Below are 16,704 nucleotides of genomic sequence, written 5' to 3'. Positions count from 1 at the left end.
TTACACAGCCTGTATCTAATTTATTACAAATCTGATTGTAATTAATGATGTGACAAAAAATAAACATGAAGCAGGCAAAGTGAAATACAGACAGAAAAAAAGGCATAGAAAATTCAAAATGAGTCAGCAGAGATAACTGGAGGACAAATGAAAGGCTGTAGAAGCATGCACAATGGGGAAAGATAGATGCTGTCTATAAGAAAAAAAGACAGCTCTGGAGAAAAGAGAAGCAACTGTATGAATATGAAGAGCTTGGGTGGCAAGCCAGTACTGAGCAAAGAAGGGAAAGCTTTAAGGTGAAAGCAATATATAAAAAGGCTACAAATATTACAGAAAAGGAAGAGGAAGTAGATGAAGGTGCTACGGGAAATATGATATTGTGAGAATAACTTTATGGAGAATTGAAAGACCTAAGATGAAATAAAGTCTTAAGAGTAGACAACATTCACTCAAAATTACTGAGATCTTTCAAAGAGTCAGTCTTTGCAAATCTAGTCAACCTTGTATGCAAGGTATATGAGACAGGTGAAATAGCCTTAGAATTCAAGATGAATGTAATAATTTCAGTCCCAAAAAAGCAGGCACTGATGTGTGAATTTACTGAACTATCGATTTATTAAGTCATGGTTGAAAAATACTGAAATGAATTATTTACATAAAAGTGGAAAAACTGGTAGAGGTTGACCACAGGGGAGACCAGTTTCGGTTCCAGAGAAATGTAGTAACACTCACAGCAAAACTGACTTTACACATTAATCTTAGAAGATGGAGATTTATAGCATTTGCAGATTTTGATTAAACTGCACTCTTTGAGATACTGAAGGTTGCCAGTTATTCCATCAAAGAAACAAAAGGTCTTGAAAATCCATCCTTTGAATCCCAGTCTCCTAATATTTTCAGCTGTACCATTTTACGCAAATAGTATGTATAATAATTAGAAACAAATTGCTAAGCAACTGCTTTGCCATTATTTTTCAGAATGGGATGTATTGTTTCTTCTCCACCTTTTTTTATAAATTTGGTGAAATGTTCCATAGCATTATCCATGCTTATGTGTCAATCTTAATGTGTTACCTTGGATTTGAGGTAGTTCAAAGCTGCTGCAGCCAGAGCAGCTCCATCATAAGTACTTGTACCTCTCCCAAATTCATCCATTATAACTAACGACTGGGTTGTTGCTTGGTTCAAGATATTTGATGCTCCCTCAGCTTCAACCATAAATGTGCTCTTCCTTTGCAAAATGTTATCTCCTCCACCCATCCTAAGAAATAAAAAATAATTTCTGTAGGTAAAAATAGGAATAAATTATTTCTGTGAGGAGTGTGGTAGCTTTCTGCATTTTATGGCAACAAAATTTGATATTAAAGCACAGGTATCATATCATCGTCACATATATTACACTGTTTTTAGGAAGAATATGCACTATGGTTTAAATTTCATAACTGGTTTCTTTCTTGTAAAAAGGTTTTCATTGAGAGTAGCAGTGATATTATACTGTGGAAAGGAATATGTGAACAAAAATATCAAGAACTCTGATGTACTTAGATGAGAACTGTACAAACAATATTCTGCTTTTCTTCAATGATACCTACTATGTAAGCCTTCATTCAGTTTAAACAAGAAACTCTCTTGATCAAAGCATTTCAGAGGCCTAAATATAAAACAATAAAATATTACAGTTTCCTTGCCAAAAAAAAAAAAAAATTCACAAGAACAAAACCTAATTAATACAAACAAAACATGTAAAAGTAGCTTCCTTAATACTTCTGACCACAACATTTTTCAGAATGTAAAATTTGTCCATATATCCTTTGAATGTATCTGCAGTGGGCTGCTAGAGTTACTTTCCTATGATAAATCCTCATTGCATGAGCTGGGCAGAAAAAGCTGTCCTGCAAGAGAATGCTATAGCCATTGAGTTTTCCATTCATCATGTTCATTAGAGCCTAATCCAAATGAGAACCTTCAATTCAGTCAAGATATACACTGACAGAGAGAAGATAAACACCTGCCAAAATGTGGGAGTTTTTCCATTATTTTTACCAGTCTGAATCAGATGCAGCTCCAACAATAACCACTATGGCTAAAATTACATTGTCAGCATTTCATTCTGTAGGCTGCATACACAATTACTCTCATTAAATCACTACATTCAATAAGTGCCTCCATATATACTTTGTCAAATAATAGACTCTTCATTATCACATTTTCTTGTCATATAATTCATATTCTTCTCATGATCACCACAGTAAGATTTGTTACATGTACCTTCTTATCATCATTTCCACATTCTTGCTATTGATAACCTTACTTCAACAAAGAGGCCTACGCATGAAATGAATCCTTTTATATATCATCTGATGTATTAACAGTTTGGTGGTAACCTAGGCTACCACAACATTCATACCACCACCTCACCATATGTCAACGTTCAGCAGGACATTAGGTGCTGGCCCATTACATGTTGTTTGATCAGCCCGTGCTAAGCTCAGCCAAGAGGGGGCAACACCTTCAGGCACCACTGATAGCTGAACATCCAGAGAACTGTGCACAGCAAAGGTGACAGATGCCAACTCTATTAATGCTCCTTAGTGTCATGGATCTCCTCATAAGTGTTATCACTTGTTAGGGAAGTTAGCCCCCCTTCAGGAACCTACATATCTATCATTTGATGAAATGTTATCATTATAATAGAAGGAAACATTCCACGTGGGAAAAATTATATATAAAAACAAAGATGAGGTGACTTACCGAACGAAAGCGCTGGCAGGTCGATAGACACACAAACAAACACAAACATACACACAAAATTCAAGCTTTCGCAACAAACTGTTGCCTCATCAGGAAAGAGGGAAGGAGAGGGGAAGACGAAAGGAAGTGGGTTTTAAGGGAGAGGGTAAGGAGTCATTCCAATCCCGGGAGCGGAAAGACTTACCTTAGGGGGAAAAAAGGACAGGTATACACTCGCACACACGCACATATCCATCCACACATACAGACACAAGCAGACATATTTAAATATGTGGATGTGTGGATGGATATGTGCGTGTGTGCGAGTGTATACCTGTCCTTTTTTCCCCCTAAGGTAAGTCTTTCCGCTCCCGGGATTGGAATGACTCCTTACCCTCTCCCTTAAAACCCACTTCCTTTTGTCTTCCCCTCTCCTTCCCTCTTTCATGATGAGGCAACAGTTTGTTGCGAAAGCTTGAATTTTGTGTGTATGTTTGTGTTTGTTTGTGTGTCTATCGACCTGCCAGCGCTTTCGTTCGGTAAGTCACCTCATCTTTGTTTTTATATATAATTTGATGAAATGTGTTGTTTGCTGAATTCCTGTTATTGCAAGCATACTCAAGTGATTTCCATAAGAGTGGAGTTTTATCAGTACAGAAAGCAATCCCGTTAGTGCTATCACAATTGGGCTGCAGAACAGCAGGGGTTTACTCACAAGTGTCATTTCATTACTGCTAAATCTCCTGAATATTACACAGGCACTATGATTAGACATGCTATCATACAAACAGCCCACAGTAAGGAAGTTCAAGGACCCCTCTTTAGAAGTAGTACTCAATATTGTACAGGCGTTTGAAGTTTCTCATTGTGCTGGTCATCAATTAGATCCTTGGACAGACATAGCTGCAGTCAACTCAGACAGCACCAGGCAAATGCGTTCTAGCATGCTCTTGGAAGCAGAGGTTGCAGCGGTGCAAAATGTTTGACTGCCACATTCCACACAAGCACGGCCAAAACAGAAAACTTTCTGCAAGCCACTGACCTCCTCCCCAGCCTGTTTTGTTCAACACAACTGGCCAGCTTGTCCACACTGTTGGGCATCATGCTGCACGTGTCATAAGAAATGCCATATTGCAACTGTGTGCAATACTTGGTCTGGTTCAGCAGTGCTGTTCACATCTCAATCTGTGGACATTAATGTTGTTAGTCATGTTTGTGAAGATATTCTAACTGTCTGTAACAAACTGTTCACTGATGTGTCTGTTGGTGGGACTCTCTTACACCTTCAGGTGGATACAGCCGCAGCAGGCTTGCTACTTAATTCTAGTACTTATCTATGGCTTAGTTCTCCTCCATTGTTGGCTACTTCACACCTTCTTGTCAGTTACAATAAATAGCAGTTTCCTCTTCTGGGCCAGTTTACTGCAGAAAAAAAACATACAAAATGGTGATTTGGCTAGTAGTATTTCTCACAGTGCATTTATGGAAAATTTGTTTGGTTTGGACACTTCCCAGGCTTTTGGATTTACAGCCTCAGATTCTGTCCATGAAGAGTTGGATATTGTACCCCATCAAGAGATGGATGATTTGTGCAAAGAATATTTGGCCCTTTTTTCAACTGGCCTCAGCAAGCCTCCTGACATCGTAGTGCACAGTGCGACCCTGTTTCTTCCATGTCAAATATGTATCACTTACACAACACATACAGCTGAAGGTAGCATTGTCTAGACTGATTCCTTTAAGCTTCAAAGAACCCATTTTGCCTAGTCAATGGGCTACACCACTGGACATTAACAAGAAGCCAATGGGCAAACCCTGTCTTTACGATGACTTTAAGGTCACAGTTAATTCCCAATCTGTGGTCAATACGTAGCCCATTTCTCACCCGGACAAACTTATGATGAAGTTGGTGGGCAGACAATGTTTTTCAAAACCCAGTTTGTCAGAAGCGTATTTACAGCTGTCACCTGATGAAGAATCATTTCAGCCTCTTGTTGTGAATATGCCTTACAGCCTTTACAGGTACGACCACTTTGTTTCTGGCAATGCAAGTGCCCCTTTAATTTTCAACATTACTTGGAACAGTGTTGTATTAATTACTTCAGTGACATTGGTATCACCAGTCCCATTACTGAGGATCATCTTTGCAACCTTCATCTTTTGTTTCATACCTTGCATGATGTGGGTCTCAACTGTAATTTGGAAGAGTTAGATTTCTTCCAATCCTCTATAGAATATTTGGGACACATTATCTCTTGACAGGAGATTCAGCCATCTAACAGCCACACTGCAGCTATTGTGGCCCTCTCATGCCCTTCAAATTGGAAGGAGCCTCAAGTATTCTTATTAGTCAAAGTTGTATATTACCAAAAGTTCCTCCCGCAGGCAGCTTTGGTTTCCTATCCTCTTAATCAGCTGCTTCAGAAAGGTGCAGCATTTGAGTGGACCCCTGCCTGCAACCATGCACTCAAAGACATTGAAAGACAGTTTGTGTTCTGCCCCATGCATGGCCACCCATCAGCCAGGGCTCCAGCTTGTGGTTGCAGTGGATGCATCACAATATGGTGTGGGGCCCATGTTGTCTCAAAGCTGTGTTGATCATTTGGAACAACCCATCACTTTTGCATTGAAGATGCTGAATGATGTGCAGAATAATTACTCTCAAACAGAGAAGATGGCTCGCATTATTATTTATGCTATCAAGAAGTTTCATGTGTTTCTCTAAGGTGTTAAGTTTCATCTAGTGACTGATCACAAGCTATAAGTGTCTCTTTTTAATCTTGTTGCTCACTTGCTGGACAAGATAGCTCATAGATTGTAACATTAGGCTCTGTTGATTACTAATAATTATAAATTCATTGCAATTCTTTGGCTCACCATTGAAATGTAGGTGCTCTTTCACATTTGATGATGGGACCAGACCCTGGTTTTGACCAAGATTAAGTGCACTGTTTTTTCCTCAAAAAGGAAGCTCACAACACATTGGATGGATTTTCTGCTGCCAGTTCTTGCATTACTCAAGCTGTCACTACTGATAACATTCTTCATCAAGTGCAACAATTTGTTCAGCAAGGGTGGCCTGTGCAGCCTCTGGCCCATTTATTGGATCTCATTCACAATTATTTTTTGTTGAAATACAGACCCATCCTTGTTCATGATGTTCTTTTGCTGTCAAGAGAAAACACTGTTTCATGAGCGGTTGTTCCAGCAACTCTCTGGCAAGACGTTTGTTGCCTTCTGCAACAGGATCATCGGGGTATTTCAAATGTGGAGATGCTTGCTTGTTACCATGTCTACTTCCCCATAAAAGATCATGAGCATGAACATCTAATCACTGCTTGCTCTAAATGTGCAGATCATTAAGCCTCTCCCCAAAAATGCCATTCCCTGTGCCCTGAGCCATCACGACCATGGGTGCATGTGCATGTCAACTTTACCAGCCCATTTTTGGATGCTTATTAGTTAGTGGTCACTGACGCCTATTCCCAGTTCCCATATATCGTCAACTGCCACTCCACCACAGTGGAGGCAATGGTGCATCCTGTCATCGTTTATCTACCCTGCAACCTGGCAACTGACATTGGTCCTCAATTCATCTCTCAGACTTTTGATGATTTCTGTGCTCACCACGGTATATACTATCTTCATGCATTTCCATTCTACCCTCCATTGAAGCAGGTGGCAGAAAACTTTGTCTGCACTTTTAACCCTCAGATGAAGAAGTTTATTGGTGGTGCTCCTGTGGACAAGGCCTTCGTATGCTTTCTGAGTTCCTAAAGGTCCACATCCATCAGCTGCCAGCCACACGTGGTGTGGCATCCACTGTTCTCTGCAATGAGGCCTCCAAGGGGCCCTCCAGCGACATGCTACGGGCTAGAGACTCCTGTCTCAGCCACCACATTTGGATGCCTTGAGCATAGGATTCTGGCAGCCACCAGAATCAACTCTGACCCTAAGTGGGATCTGGCCTCCTCCACCTCTTCACATACCTCCAAGTTCATACACTCTTCTCACACCCGGCCTCCTTCCTCACCTCTGCTGTCTATGGCCTTTCCCCTGATTCTGCCCTATGTATGCTACATCGTGCTCACCCTCCTCTATTTTCGTTTTCAGCCCTCCACCAGTTCAGCAGTACCAGGGCATGGACAGCCACACAGAACATCCACAGGGTCAACTGGTGCCACTTCCACAGGAGCTGTAACTCACTCCCTGGCCCCAGGATGTCTCCAGGTATCCAGTATCATTGTCATTGTTCCTGGCAGCTCACATTTGTCCCATAGACATTTGCCATGATGAAGCCATCACCGTCTGAGCTTCTCTTTTCTATCACCTCTGTTTTTTCTTGTTTTTACATCTTGCCAAAATCCTGATATGAAAGATCACAAAAGTAGAGGGCATAGGAAAAGTTTCATCTCCCTTTTAAGTGTTTTTGAGTACTATCTGTGCGGCAGTTATTTTGTTTGTGATCATAAAATCTATTAATGACTCTTTTGCAATAAAAAGGAGCATCACCAATAAACTTCTTCATCTGAGTATTAAAAATGCAGACAAAGTTTTCTGCCTTTTTGATATTTATCTACTTAAAAAAGATGTTTACAATTTTCCATTTGCTAAATTCTGTGATAGATTTTGCTTTCTCATGTATTTTATGAGTTCTCTGTTCACCTTGGTCTCTACCTATATTCTGAATTCTAACACTATTCATTTCTTTATTCATTTGTTTTATATACAGAACCTCATAATTTTTGTTAAGTTAATTCAAATGGCTTTTTTATGTCAATATGTTATCATTAATGAAGATTTAAGCAGGGGCTGGGGAAATAGCAAGAAAGTTAAAGGGGGGAGGCACTGTCATGAGTGGTAAAATACCAGTGGTTATAGGATTCAGAAAAGACCCTTTTTTAGGGTAGGGAGGACAGAAAGAAAACAAATTTTAAGAGAGGTTAGAACTGAGACAAACCTTCAGTTTGAGAAAGATATCAAAAAACATAATTCCAGCTTATTACATCAACATAAACAGCCATTGGTTAAGAATTTTCAACTGTCAGCAGATATTTTAACTCCACCCAATTTTAAGTCAGTCAATGTGAAATGTCAGCTATCTTTATTGCATCAAAATATTCGAGGACTGAGAAATAAAATTAATGAATTAACTATCTGCATAGATGAATTAGAGTCTTCAAACCCAGCTGACATAATCTGCCTCTCTGAACATCATGTGACCACTGGTATAGAACTTTTAAGTGTTACAGGGTTTAGGTTAGCATCTCACTTTTGTAGATCAGAAATGGAGAAAGGAGGAGTTGCCACATTCATCAGGAACTGTCATAAATTTAAGAACATAGACATTCATAAATTTTGCCTAGAACAGCATATGGAAGCATGTGCAACAGAATTAGATTTTCACAAAAAATCTTTCATAATATTAAGTGTATATCGAGCACCTGCAGGTAACTTTAATCTGTTTGTAAACCACCTTGAAGCTGTACTGGCCCATTTAACAACCAAAAACAAAGAAATAGTGGTTGCTGGTGATTTCAATGTAGATTTCCTTAAAGACTCTCCCAATAAGAACCTATTTGAGTTAGTAACACTATCATTCAACTTAATTCCCACAGTAAAGTTCCCCACTAGGATAACCACTTGCTCACAAACAGCCATTGATAATATCTTTATAGAAAAGTCTAATGAACAAAATTATATTACAAAACCAATAGTCAATGGCCTCTCAGACCATGACATGCAGTTCCTTCTGTTAAATGTTAATACTGAACAGGATATAAAATCTGTTAAATCTGAGCTCAAGAGGGTAATCAGTAAGCCAAAAATTGATTATTTTAGGACACTCCTCAGAGACATTCACTGGACTGATGTTTACAGTGCTCATGGCATGAATGAAAAATATAACATTTTTGCTAATAAAGTGCTTACCTTATTTGAACACTGCTTTCCCCCAAAACGTACCAAGGTTAGAGCAAAGTCTACAAAGAAGCCATGGATTACTCGAGGAATAGGGGTATCTTGTAAAACAAAAAGAAAACTGTATCTGTCAATCCGAAACATTTCCAATGTTGATGCTATAGCACATTATAAGAAATACTGCAAAATATTAAAGACTGTAATACGGATGTCAAAGCAAATATATTACAAGGAAAAGATAGTCATATCAGATAACAAAATAAAGACAATATGGGATATAGTGAAGGAGGAGACCGGTAGAACCAGACATGAAGAGGAACAAATAGCATTAAGAGTAAATGATGCATTGGTGACAGATGTGTATAGTGTTGCAGAACTTTTTAACAAACATTTTATAACTGTTACTGAAAAGATGGGGTTGTCAGGTTCGGTAGATGCTGCTATGGATTACCTTAGACCAGACATTTCAAGTAACTTCCATAATATGAATTTGACCCTCACTACCCCAACAGAAATAACGTCCATCATAAAATCTTTAAAATCAAAAACATCTAGTGGGTATGATGAAATATCAACAAAGTTAATTAAAGAATGTGATTCTGAGCTAAGTAACATATTAAGCTATCTGTGTAACCAGTCGTTTATCAGCGGAATATTTCCCGAATGGCTGAAATATGCTGAAGTTAAGCCACTGTTTAAGAAGGGAGATAAAGAAATAGCATCAAATTTCCGTCCAATTTCACTGTTGCCAGCATTCTCAAAAATTTTCGAAAAAGTAATGTACAGTCGTCTTTATAACCATCTTATCTCAAATAACATACTGTCAAAGTCACAGTTTGGATTTCTAAAAGGTTCTGATATTGAGAAGGCTATCTACACTTACAGTGAAAATGTACTTAATTCATTAGACAAAAAATTGCAGGCAACTGGTATATTTTGTGATCTGTCAAAGGCATTTGACTGTGTAAATCACAATATCCTTTTAAGTAAACTAGAATATTATAGTGTAACAGGAAATGCTGCAAAATGGTTCAAATCTTATATCTCTGGCAGGAAACAAAGGGTGTTATTAGGAAAGAGACATGTATCTAGCTATCAGGCATCATCCAACTGGGAACTAATTACATGTGGGGTCCCACAAGGTTCCATTTTGGGGCCCTTACTTTTTCTTGTGTATATCAATGACCTTTCATCAGTAACATTACCAGATGCCAAGTTTGTTTTGTTTGCTGATGATACAAACATTGCAATAAATAGCAAATCAAGTGAAGTCTTAGAAAGATCAGCCAATAAAATATTTGTGGACATTAATCACTGGTTCCTAGCCAATTCTTTGTCACTAAACTTTGAAAAAACACACTACATGCAGTTCAGAACTTGTAAGGGGTGTCCCAAGAGTATATGTCTAACATATGATGACAAGAAGATAGAAGAAGTGGACGGTGTTAAATTCTTGGGATTACAGCTTGATAATAAATTCAACTGGGAGGAGCACACCACAGAACTGCTGAAGCGTCTTAACAAATCTCTGTTTGCAATGCGAATTTTGTCAGACATAGGGGATATAAAAATGAAAAAGCTGGCATACTATGATTACTTTCATTCCATAATGTCATATGGGATTATTTTCTGGGGTAATTCATCAAGCCAAGCTAAAGTTTTCCGGGCACAAAAACGTGCAGTAAGAATTATATGTGGTGTGAACTCAAGAACATCCTGCAGAAGCCTGTTTAGGGAACTAGGGATACTAACTACAGCTTCCCAATATATTTATTCCTTAATGAAATTTGTCATTAAAAATATATCACTTTTTCAAACCAACAGCTCAATTCATGGAATCAATACTAGAAATAAGAATAATCTTCACAAGGATTTAAAGTCACTTAGTCTTGTACAAAAAGGTGTGCATTATTCAGGAACACACATTTTCAATAACTTGCCAGCAGCCATAAAAAGCTTAACAACCAATGAAATTCAGTTTAAGAGAAGCCTAAAGGATTTATTGGTGGCCAACTCCTTCTACTCCATTGATGAATTTCTTAGGAAAACCAACTGATTTGTATATAAGTACAACATAACTTCTGCACAATTTCAGTGCAGTAATGTGTTCACTGAAAATTTGTGTGTGTGTGTGTGTGTGTGTGTGTGTGTGTGTGTGTGCGCGCTTGTGTGTGTGTAAGTGTGTAAGTATAATCTAACTTCTGCACCATTTCAGTGCAGTAATGTGTTCATTGTAAATAAGTATTACAGTAGTTGTATTACATGTTTCTTACCTTATAAATAAATAAAAAACTTTTTTATTTTAAATTCAGTGCAATAGTATTTGTAAAATGACTCTTAGTGTTCATTAAAAAATGACGATCATTCCACTTGGGACCTGTGGAATGGTACATTAGCTTATTTGTTTTAGTTGTAAATATTTGTCATGTATTGTTGTTTTTCTGACATGTTCCACATCCTGGAGGACCTCCTCACTACGGATCAATTGGAATGAAAGTAAATCTAATCTAATCTAATCTAAAGCCCAAAATAGTCCAAAATAACTGCTTTTCAAAAGTGGTAATCTTAAACAAAAGGTTATCTGAGCATGCCTCCACATCTGATTCACATTTTTGCAGTCACTCATGTTACTTTTGACACACATAGGTGGCTGGCTTTTCCATTGTAACATATTCATTTTGGAGTTAACATTTCCAGATGTAGTTTACTAGTATCATTTAATTTCACTGAATTTCACTACATTAATCCTCATCAATTCAATCAGTTTTATGCTATAATTATAAACAACTTTGTTGTTATGTTTGAAGAAGCATTAGAGGAAGATTTCTATGAATAGATTTATAAAGCAGACAATGTAGATGGGAAATTTAATTCTTTCTTAGACATATTCTAACAAAACATTGAGTCTTGTTTCTCCCTGAAACAAACAAGGGTAAAATTGAATAGGGGCAAGAATAAGGGATGGATAATTTCTGGGATTAATTTTCTTATAGGAAGGGAGAGCTCTACTTAATTCAGAGGACAAGCCATAGTCAAAAGTTGAAATTCCATATGCACCAGTTGTGTAAAATGCCCCATAATGTTATTAAAAAATTTAAACACATGCACTATACTCAAAAGATGAAAATAAGGCAAAAGTAATGGTATTTAGCCTCCAGAAAACATCTCTCACAGAAACAATGAAATATTCAAATTACTGGCTACTAAATTTAATGATCACTACCCCATAATGGAAGCAAACATGGCACCCACTAACAAACAAACCAATAAAGATGCATTATATTTACTCCTACAGACACTGCATCAACAGACATTAGTTTCAAAAATACAATCGTTCGGGTGGTTACAAAATTTTTCAGGTTACTGAAATAGTAATTCTGCTGGAAATGGTGATGTTTCTAGCAGAGTGTTAAAATCATGATTTACAATTAGGTTTCTCTGTAACCAATCAATGATTCAGGGCACATTTACTGACAGACTTAGGAATGATGATGTAATATCCACCTACAAATGGGGAAACAAGCAGATCATCTCTAATTACAGATCTGTTTCATTCCTTCCAGCTCATTTAGAATGTGACCTATGACTGAATACTGACTCATTTCTCAGAGAAGAACTTGTTATCCACATCTCAGTAAAGGATGAAGTACTGAAATAATTAAAAAATAAAAATTATCCCATTACTGTAATTTATGACCTTGTCAAAGCCTTTGGTTGAGTGGATCAAAATTTGTCCTAGGAAAACTAAAGTGTTATGACATTAATGGATTCCTTTTTTCATGGGTGGAATTTTTCCTTCAGATAAGAAATCAGAGGGTCATAATGACAGACTGTGTTATAGGAATGAAACTAATCTCAAAATGGGGGAATAAAACATGTGGGTTCCCAGATGGGTCAGTACTGTGCCCAGTCTTGTTCTTAAACTACATAAGTGATATTCAATGACTTCAAAGATTTTAGATGGTGGTTCATAAACTACTAGCATACTAATTGTGGTGCCAAATCCAGCAGCACCACTCACTGTTCACGTGATAGCTGAACAGGCTGGCAATGGTTCACAGGCAAAAAATTCAAGTTTCAATCTCACAAAGACTCACATCATGTGATTTCAAACTAAAAAAATTATTTCCTAGCACCAGAAGTAAACATTATACACTAAATGAAACATTTTGCACACCTCCTCAGGGTACAGATGGATAACACGTTGAAATGGAGTTAGCACATAAACAAACTAATCAAAAAGCTCAGTTCAGTGGGTTTTTCTCTCAGAAGTGCCTTTCATCATTATGACTTGACAAGAAGAGTTAGTTTATATTTCATTCATTTTGTATAGGCCATCTTTGGACCACATTATTTCAACTGTCTTGCTTTATGAATTTTGATGTTTGCCCAGTGCTCCGGCATTAATTCTCGGTGTTGCTCCTTCCTCTCCTGGGTCCAAGCCTTAACAGTTTCTAGTTTTGGCTTTTCTTGGAAACCCTGCCATGCCATAAGTTTCTCCTTGAGAGGAACACGCTCCAAGATGTCATCGTGGGTGATGCCGACTTTTTTAAGATCTTTCTCCACCTATGTGAACCAGGCCCATTTTGTTTTCTTATCCTGAAAGTAGGTGATCCTACGATTGGTGTGTCTACCAGGGCTCATTTGGGTCATATGTCCATAAAACATAATACTTCTTTTCGGGATGATACCGGTTATCTTCTCTATGTGGAAATACAGTTCATGATTATGATGTATTCTATATTCCCCATTCTCTTTGATAAGACTTATGATCGTTCTCAGAATCTTCCTTTCCTTGGCCTCCAGTTTTTCAATTAGGCCTTTTTTGTTCATTACTAGGCATTCAAAAGCATACAAGACCTCTGGACAGATAACACTGCAGTAATGCCTTAACTTTGCATTGAATAATATGGATCTTTTGTTGTAGATGTTTTTGGTTAAATGGAATGCCATTGCCATATTGTTAATGTGTGATATGAAGGCTTCTTTCTCTGATAAGGTGGCTGTTATCTGTTCTCTGAGATATTTAAACTTTTCGACTCACTTAATTTTGCCTTAGTTTATATATTTTGTATTATAGTTACCGTATTTACTCGAATCTAAGCCGCACCTGAAAAATGAGACTGAAATCAAGTAAAAAAAATTTCCCTGAATCTAAGCCGCACCTGAAATTTGAGACTCGAAACTAAAGGGGGGAGAAAAGTTTTAGGCCGCACCTTCAAATCGAAACAATGTTGGTCCATTGTAATATGAGACACAATTTAGGTCGAATGAATGACGATACAGCTACAGTAGTTTGGTTCGAGTCGTAAGCTTAGCAGTTAAGCTTTCCCAGGTAGCCACTGCTATGTGTCAGGCGCTCCATCCGTATTTACACGGGTACCCTTCCTTTTTCACGTGCTTTGTCTGGTTTGAATTGATTGCTTATTTTTCTTTGATCTGATAAGTGCTGTTCTCTTTGTTATAGGTGTTGACGTCACTCTAAGCTGAAGATGCTTTGTCGCATTCTGATAATGTTTACGGCCTGTCGCCGCTCGCGTCATTGCTTGCTTTTGTGCGTGCTACCGCCGCCTTTTTTTTTTAAAAGTAATGGAATCGTCTCATTAGCGAAACAATGACGAGAGACTGCTATTTGTTGTTACTTACACTGCTGCGTTCTTTGATAATGATCGACAAGAGCCAAATAATAGACTGCGTATGATAGATAGAAGATCTGAACGAGAGTTTAGTGAAAATTCTCCGTTTGAAAATCTTTGCAGACACCTCTTTAGTACATTACATTCTGCACAGAAATTAGAGTCATCTTAGATTTAAAAATCTGGTCAATTGCCGTGCTTCATTTCTGACTGTATCACTATTACGCATAAGAATAATACGAATATAAACATGACATGTATATGATGACTGTTAATATCAAACCCAGACAACCAGAAATAGTACCACTGACAAAGACTGGAGGAATTAGCAACAATAATTGAAGAAAAGGTCTGTCGGTCATTGCCACTGATTTCAACAGGGCAGACCAACATCAAGGAACAAATTCATAAACCCATATTGACAATGCAACTGTCAGACAATGTTAAAAGTTCTCAACGAAACAGATACGACTGACTCCTGCAACAATTCAATCATTCTACAAAACAACTGACATTTGGAGAATAGAGGACAACATGGCAGTGTTTTTCCATTACAGGCACTCTGGGCATTTTAAAGAAAGAGAAAGTGTGTTTTACAACTATCATGCAACAAGACTTCAAATAAAAGGCCAATTCTGTCCATACCAGACAAAAACAAATGAAAAAACCCAATCTGTGAGACAAAGACCATCACCGTACCATGATCAAGGTCACTCTCCATTCCCTGTCATTATGCACAGGATCCAGCAACTCATACTGCTGCTGGAATCAGAAACTCTAAATGAGACAACTATCTTCATAAGTGAGGCCATGCCAAATGAAAATCATCCATGAACAAAATTTGCCAAGATGTCATAAAGACACATTGATATCATCATCAACCATCAGCCTCTCTAGGCACTGGTCAATTTTGGAGTGACATTTTCTGTGAAGCTGGATTCTCATCACTGCTAGGTGAAAACGGTTATGTCCTCAGATTCAAAAAGCATAATGCTAAAGGCGGCATATGGAAAATATGTCCAGCTGACAGGAGACTGTGTTGGGACAGAAATTATCAATGACAGAACACAGTCTTTCGAATTTGTTGTTTTACCAGAATAGAGGCATAAAGACGTTATTGGAAGGGGCTTTTTACAGGAATCACAAGCCATTACATACTGAGGAAGACTGGAGCTTCAGACTGAAGAAGCTACTCCAAGTTCATGCAATGAACGAATCATGAAAGGTTGCCAGAAAATAAAAAGTAAAAGAAATCATCTAGGTAAAGCCTGGTAACTTAGGTGGAGACATACAGTACCAGTCTCTTTTGCCAGTTCAGTATGAGGTCATACGACTTAAGAAGCCATCAAATTCACACTCACTGATTGCAAATTGAATGCAAAAGGTGACACAGTTATGTACCATTTGTAAGCAAACAGCCCCAAAAGCAGTATACGTTCTAAGACGACGAGAGTCATGGGCTGTCTCCTAATATTACATCAGACCACCTTTTGCCCAGAGTAGTGCAGCAACTTACAAGGTATGCACTCAGCAAGTCGTTGGAAGTTTGCTGCAGGAACACTGAGCCATGCTAACTCCATAGCCATCCATAACTGTGAAAGCGTCACTGGTGCAGGATCTTGTGCATAAACTGACCTTTCGATTACGTGCCATAAATCTTTGATGGGATTTATGTCAAGCAATCTGGGTGGCCAAATTATTTGCTCAAATTGTCCACAATGTTCTTCAAACCAATTGCGAACAACTGTTGCCTAGTAACATGACATGATTATTTGGGAACATGAAGTCCATGAATGGATGCAAATGGTATCCAAACAGCCAAACACACCTATTCCCAGTCAATGATTGGTTCAGTTGGACTAGAGGACCCAGTCCATTCCATGTAAACACAGTACACATCATTACGGAGCACCACCAGCTTGCACAGTGCCTTATTGACAATTTGGGTCCATAGCTTTTGTGGGGTCTGCACCATACTCCAACACTACCATCAGCTCTTATCAACTGAAACCGGAACTCAACTGAGCAGATCACAGTTTTCCATTCATCTAGGGTCTAACTAATATGGTCACAAGCTCAGGAGAGGCCTGCAGGCAATTCATGCTGTTAGCAAAGCCACTCACATTGGTTGTCTGCTGCCATAGCTCTTTAATGCTAATATTCTCCACATTGACCTAACAGAGACATTTTTCATACATCCCACACTGATTTCTGCAGCTATTTCTCACATTGTTGCTTTTCTAACAATATTATGAAAAGGATAGTTGCTACTGACCATATAGCAGATATTGTGAGTCACAGATAGCACAACAAAACGACTGCAAGAAAATAAGCTTTCAGCCAACAAGGCCTTTGTCAAAAATAGATGACAGAAACACACACACACACACACACACACACACACACACACACACATTAA

The 16,704-nt window shown here is 38.2% G+C and overlaps 1 protein-coding gene across 3 annotated transcripts in view; it reads right to left on the bottom strand.

The window, feature by feature from the left end:
• Positions 1-16,704, bottom strand: part of LOC124787822 (DNA mismatch repair protein Msh3-like) — a 344,981-nt gene that overhangs the window by 66,010 nt on the left and 262,267 nt on the right. For all 3 annotated transcript variants that reach the window (XM_047254753.1, XM_047254755.1, XM_047254754.1), the window contains one exon: positions 1,075-1,261. In XM_047254753.1, the coding sequence (XP_047110709.1) occupies positions 1,075-1,261 (187 nt within the window). The remainder of the gene's footprint in view (positions 1-1,074; positions 1,262-16,704) is intronic.

This window comes from Schistocerca piceifrons, chromosome 3 (assembly GCF_021461385.2).
Source record: "Schistocerca piceifrons isolate TAMUIC-IGC-003096 chromosome 3, iqSchPice1.1, whole genome shotgun sequence".
In the NCBI taxonomy this organism is placed as follows: domain Eukaryota; kingdom Metazoa; phylum Arthropoda; class Insecta; order Orthoptera; family Acrididae; genus Schistocerca; species Schistocerca piceifrons.
This window is presented reverse-complemented; position numbering and strand designations above follow the sequence as displayed.